This window comes from Centropristis striata, chromosome 19, assembly GCF_030273125.1.
Source record: "Centropristis striata isolate RG_2023a ecotype Rhode Island chromosome 19, C.striata_1.0, whole genome shotgun sequence".
In the NCBI taxonomy this organism is placed as follows: Eukaryota; Metazoa; Chordata; class Actinopteri; order Perciformes; family Serranidae; genus Centropristis; species Centropristis striata.
The window spans coordinates 6,323,453-6,329,452 of NC_081535.1; the positions used below are offsets into that span (position 1 = coordinate 6,323,453).

General features: G+C 37.3%; 1 protein-coding gene across 1 annotated transcript; it reads right to left on the minus strand.

Moving 5' to 3' along the window:
* Positions 1-2,841: 2,841 nt before the first annotated feature.
* On the minus strand, positions 2,842-4,850 carry ppp1r3c2a (protein phosphatase 1 regulatory subunit 3C2, duplicate a). Its single transcript, XM_059358272.1, has 2 exons — positions 4,801-4,850; positions 2,842-4,010 (listed from the first exon to the last, which is right to left on the minus strand). The coding sequence occupies exons 1-2, from the start codon at positions 4,812-4,814 to the stop codon at positions 3,032-3,034; spliced, it is 993 nt and encodes a 330-aa protein (XP_059214255.1). The 5' UTR covers positions 4,815-4,850; the 3' UTR covers positions 2,842-3,031.
* Between the last annotated feature and the right edge of the window lie 1,150 nt (positions 4,851-6,000).

The window sequence follows — 6,000 nt, forward strand, 5'->3', positions numbered from 1 at the left end:
AAGATGGAAGAGAGATGTGGCGACATGGTCACACAGGTTACAACAAACCCTGGCCATTGATAACCGTTGGCTATTATGTGCGTTAAAAAAAATGTGTTACATTTTTTTTGTTACATTTGTTAAAAAAAATGTGTTACATTTTTTTTACCATATCATGTTGGTTTATTTTTATTTTTTATTTATTTTATTTTTTATTTTATTTTTATTTTATTTTATTTTATTTTATTTTATTTTATTTTATTTTATTTTATTTTATTTTATTTTATTTTATTTTATTTATTTTTATTTTATTTTATTTTTTTATTTTTTTGTTTGTTTGTTTTTTGTTTTGTAATTCTCTGCTTTTTTACATCATGGCCAGGGGACTACAGATGAAAACTAGCCTTCTGGCTAACTCTGGCTTTTATTAACCATGTATAATCATGTGTTTTATGAAATTGCACTGTCCCCTTTTAAATAAACTAATAATAATACAAAGTGACCCAAAGCAACTACAAAGAGACTCAAAATAAAGACAGAGACAAAAAGATGAAATAGAGATCAAAGGAGCTACTAAGAAATGCAAAATTGCACTCTGATAATGTGTACAAAAGCTGAAACCTTAACCCTCTGGAGTCCATGAAAACACCTGCATATTATTTCTTCATGACGTGACGACATAAAATGAAGCAACATTGAAGCAACAATGAGTTCATCAGCTGCCCGATAAAGTTCTGGCTTGAAACTCCATACCATAATTTTTTTTTTGATGATATTCGGCCAAGTAAAACCGGAGATAATGTCAAATATATTTAGTATAAAAACATAGAACTAGATATTACCCTCATTTTACCTGTTGTATGTTATATTTGCAACCTGTGTTCATATTTTCAACATGTACATTTCTGTGTGTGAATCATAATTTTTCAAGATCAGATTTTATGTTTTCCTTTGTTTCTTTTGGGTTCAAAACTTTGATCAAATAAGTCAAAGTTAAACATTAATTATCAGGACATATAGGTGAGGTAACGCTGAAAAACTGATACCAACATGGCATGGTAAAAAAAATGTAACACTTTTTTTTTAACGCACATAATAGCCCATCAGTGGCCAGGGTTTGTTCTGACCTGTGTGACCATGTTGCCACATCTCTTTTCCCTCTTTCTTGTCTGTCTGTAAGGTGATAAAGTAATTTTGTGTCTTTTTTTTGGTCATTTTGTGTCTTTTTTTGGTACTTTTGTGTCTTTTTTTTGGTAATTTTGTGTCTTTTTTTGTCATTTTGTGTCTTATTTTGGTCATTTTGTGTCTTTTTTTTGCCATTTTGTGTCTTTTTTTTGTCATTTTGTGTCTTTTTTAGTCCTTTAGTCCAACATAAAATGTGATTTTGAATCTTTTTTTTTTACTTTCAAAACACTATCATGCTCAATGAAAAAAATAAATGTTGAAAATGTGAACAAAGGTGTCAAATCTAACATATAAGAGGGTTCCATCCGGTTCTATCATTTTATACTAAATATATTTGAGCTTGTCTCCAGTTTTACTTGGTATATCATCATCAAACTGAAACTGGCCTCATGGAGTTTACAGCCAGAACTTTACAGGTAAATTTACAGTAGGGCTCCACGCTGCTTTGTTTTCTAGTCTGGGTGGAGTCAACAAGTCTGGATATGGATCTTTTGGAGACTCCAGAGGCTTAATGGCAAAAGAAATAAAAAAACAACAACTATAAAGCTCACAAGCCTTTTGATATATTTCAGGAATAGATTCTGGTCCCTTTTTGTTAATTTGTATTGATTAACAAAGTGAAATATTTCTTAAAATCAGCTTGAGACTAAGACGAGTCTGGGAGCTTTCACCATGCTGCACACCAAACAACACATGAGAGAGATGAGATTCTTTTAGGTGGAGCCTTGGGCTGTTTAAAGACACTGGTTCATTCATGAAGGGTAATCATTTCTTATGGCACAGTTACAATATGCAAATAAAAGCGGTTTGGGGTTCTGGCCAGAAACCGGGACCTGCCCCTTTCTTGGCTATTGGGTTTGGTTTAGCACAGAGACACAAAGAGACCAGAAAGAGACTCACAACAACTATGAAAAGGCGGCAAAACAGCCACAGAAAGACAAAAAAAAAATGCCAAAGTGACATAAAACAGCTGGAAAGAGACTCAGCAACTATGATAAGAGACACAAAGTAACTACAAAGAGACACAAAATGACCCAAACCACAGAGACATTAAACAGTTATAAAGTTTGTGTGTAAAGCTCAGGGATGGGCAACTGGAGGCCTAGGGGCCGCATACGGCCCGCACCCTCACTTAAAGTGGCCCTCAGTACAACTACATGCATTTGAGCATTAAATCTTAAAAGTGCAGTGTAAAAATGCACAAAATTACTTCTTGCAATTAATGTTGGTCTGCTGTTCTTGCACTGAAAAAAAAATCACAGTAAGTGGTTATTTTTTATTTGCTTCAAACCTTTTGTATTCCTATTTATACTGTTATACATGCATTTGAGCATGAAATATGTTAAGTTACTGCACTGTAAACATTTAAAATTGCAGTTTCATCATATCTGGTTAAGTGCACGGTCCTATATGTGGCCCTGTGGTAGTGTCCATTAAAAACTGTGGCCCCCTCCAGCATTTAAGTTGCCCATCCCTGGTATAGCTACAATGTAGGTGAGGTGGTGGGGCCCTTTGCATGTCTGTGCCCAGGGGCCCATTGTCTCCTCATTCGCCCCTGGTCAGTGTACAAAAACACACTGTCAACATTAAGATGCATTTAGCCAAAAGTGTGTGTGTTGAAATGTGTTGAATGGTTAGGTGTAAACTCTTGCAGAAAAAGGACAACAGGAACAAAAGTTTCTTTTAAAAAACTTATTTAATCAGAATATTATTCACATTTCAGCAGGGTGGTTGAGCACAGGTAGGTGAGCTGTTGTTGAACAGTTGGATTCAGATCCAACACAGGACGTTTCAGAAAGTCCACAATCAATAAGTCTAGAAATTACTTACATATTCACATATTTATATGATAAGTTTATTCACTGCTCTACTGAGCTGAACACAGAGCTTTATACTCTGCTCTGACTCTGCTGGCCAAACTCCTGTTCAGATCAGAGTTCTGCACACACAGGGACACATGTGAAGGCCCGTGCTGTGAAAGTGTCGGGTAAAAACGGTAATCATCGCCTTGGTAACCATTTGATTCATCTCTTTCCACGCACACCCTGTAATTCTGCCCCCTGTTGTTGTCCCAGTGTGCCGTCGCGCCAGGTCCAGGCCTGAACGACACACAAAACTCCACTCGCTCCTTTGGATCCAAGTTCTTTGGCAACCCAAACTCAAATGCAAAAACGTCCATATCCGAGCCCCTGTAGTGCTGCTGCTGCAGGAACGTGCAGGGAACGTCATGATGCGTCCTCCAAGAGTCAAATGTCACCCTCACGTGCACAGCCTTGTCCATACCGGCTTGGCAAACACGCACTTTGCCGCTTAACGAGTGCTCTGAAATGTTGCAGCTCTCCAGTTGCACATGTGTGTCTCTCAGACGTGCAAGAAAGGCTTTCGGGTCAAGGGTCGGCGGAGGGAAACCCAGCCGCAACTTGTTGCGCGGCAGTTTGTTTGAGGTGGACTGTTGGCTCTGTAGTTTGGCGAGGGAAGGTGTTATCAGCAGAGGGTAAGCAGGGGACGAGGGCTCAGGGACAAACAGCCGTACAGCAGTCAGAGCTAACCCCACGGCGTCCGCAAAGACCACGCGCTTCTTGTTGGAGCCGCCGCTGTCCCTGCGGAAACAGCTCCGAGGCTCGGAGGGCAGCGGGGCGGGGGTGGGAGAGTGGGGGGGGTGTGGTGAGTGGAGGCCGGTCCTGTTCTGTGGAGAGCTGCTCTGCTGATAACGCTGCTGTGTGGGCTTCACAGGAGACATGGACAGCAGCTGATAAAGAGGCTGGCGCCGGCTGAGGCTCAGACACGTGGCGAGGTCAACCGGCATCATAGCTGGCTGGGGGTGACTCCCGATAGCATGGAGGACTCTGGAGAGGAAGACAAAGATGATGAGGGTTAAAAAAATATCCATTGAGAGAAAGAGTTGTTCTATTTTAACCAAACACAGTTTAATTGCTGTAATCACAGTACACTCCAAAAAATGTTTTGTTGAACATGTGGTTGCACGAAATAATTTGATCTGAATCTAGATATTTTTATTATGTTGACTGGACTTATACATTTTAAGTAAATTTAAAAAAATTATATTATGTAATTCTTTCCCAATTATTTTGAGTTCATTTTACTCAAATTTGCTTAGTAAATCAAATTAAACCCACTTTAAATTAACTTCAATAAATTGTGTATGTTTTTTAAATATATTGTGCTCTTTCAAATCAATTAAAATGTTTAAATTGTACCTTTTTTTATTAAGTTGATTCTAATTAAATATTTTTTAGCTATCATACATGACAGAGAACCACAAGATGTGTAGACCACCAACTTTAATATGATACAAACAAAACAACACAAGAAAGCAGAAACACACTGCTCAGATTCTGTCAACCAGAATCATAAGGATGGAATGAACAGTCTAAACTGACAAAAAAAAATGAAATTTGGATGAACTTAATTTTTTCGAGCTACATTTAATTAAAAAAGTAAATAAATAAGAATAAAATAAATAAAATAAGATTGTCATAATTCTGACAATATATGTTGAAATTACATGTATTTTATAAGTGGAGTTAAATGACACATCATTTCCATTAAAATATGCTTAAATAATATATGTAACATTTACTAAGGGTCAAAATCACTTTTTTCAGTGTAGCTTACCTTGCACAATTCATTTCAGACTGTAGATGTTAAGTATGTTGTCTTTGCCAGAAGGCTGAAGCAAAATCCAGTATCACCTATAAGCAGAAATCAGGTTTAATGATTAGGTAAACAACAATCAAATACAGCAGAAAAAATACAAATGTAAAGGTCATTATTCTTCAAAGCCAAATATACTTACAGGCTGTAAAGCAGCATGTGTTTGATGAAGTCAATGACGGAGGAAACAGACAGAGAGGATGGTGGTTCTGCCGTGTCTCTGCTCTCCTGCAGCTTATGTCTGTGCTTTAGAAAAGAGGCTGGGCCTTCTCAGCCAATCACATGAAGCTCCTTTGCTTATGTCCCGCCCCAAAAGAAACTGAGCCTCGAGCTTCTCCTGTCATGACATTCGACCCAGTTTTCCAAATTGTAAACAATATGAACTTGAAAAAATGATCATATGGTGCCTTTTTGTGCTGCTCAGGTGGCCTAATTTCAGAGTTGGGAAGTCGTTTTTCCAACTTTTGTGTGTTCATTAGTTTTAAGTCTTACTGTGGAAACAACATATACACTACATAGAACAGGGGTCTCAAACTCAAATTACCTGGGGGCTAGCTGGAAGCAGTATCAAAATGACAAAAAAAAGACACAAAATGACAAAAAAAGACGCAAAATGACAAAAAAAGACGCAAAATGACAGAAAAAAACTAAATTACTTAAAAAAGACACAAAATTACTATAAAAAATACACAAAATTACCCAAAAAAGACACAAAATGACCAAAAAAGATACAGAATTACCAAAAAATACACATTATTTAAGAAAAGACACAAAATGACCCAAAAAAGACACAAAATTACCAAAAAAAGTAATTAAAGGGACCTTCCACACACAACACGGTAAAGTGCCATTCATATAAAACTCACATTAAACTTTCATATCAAGGTGGGGGCCACAAAATATCGTCATGAGGGCCACAATTGGCCCGCGGGCTGCAAGTTTGAGACCCATGACATAAAAGATTTTTTATTGCTCAGATTGTTTAAGCAACGCATTTTTCACTATTTCCAGTATTTATATGACAATATATGGTAATAGAACTTTTTTCATGATTCTAGAGGCCACATCAATGCAGCAATATTACCAGCAGCTCCTCTGCAGCACACTAGTTATCATGTTTTATCTTGTTTTGGGGGCACTGGTTGCTCATCTGATAATGTG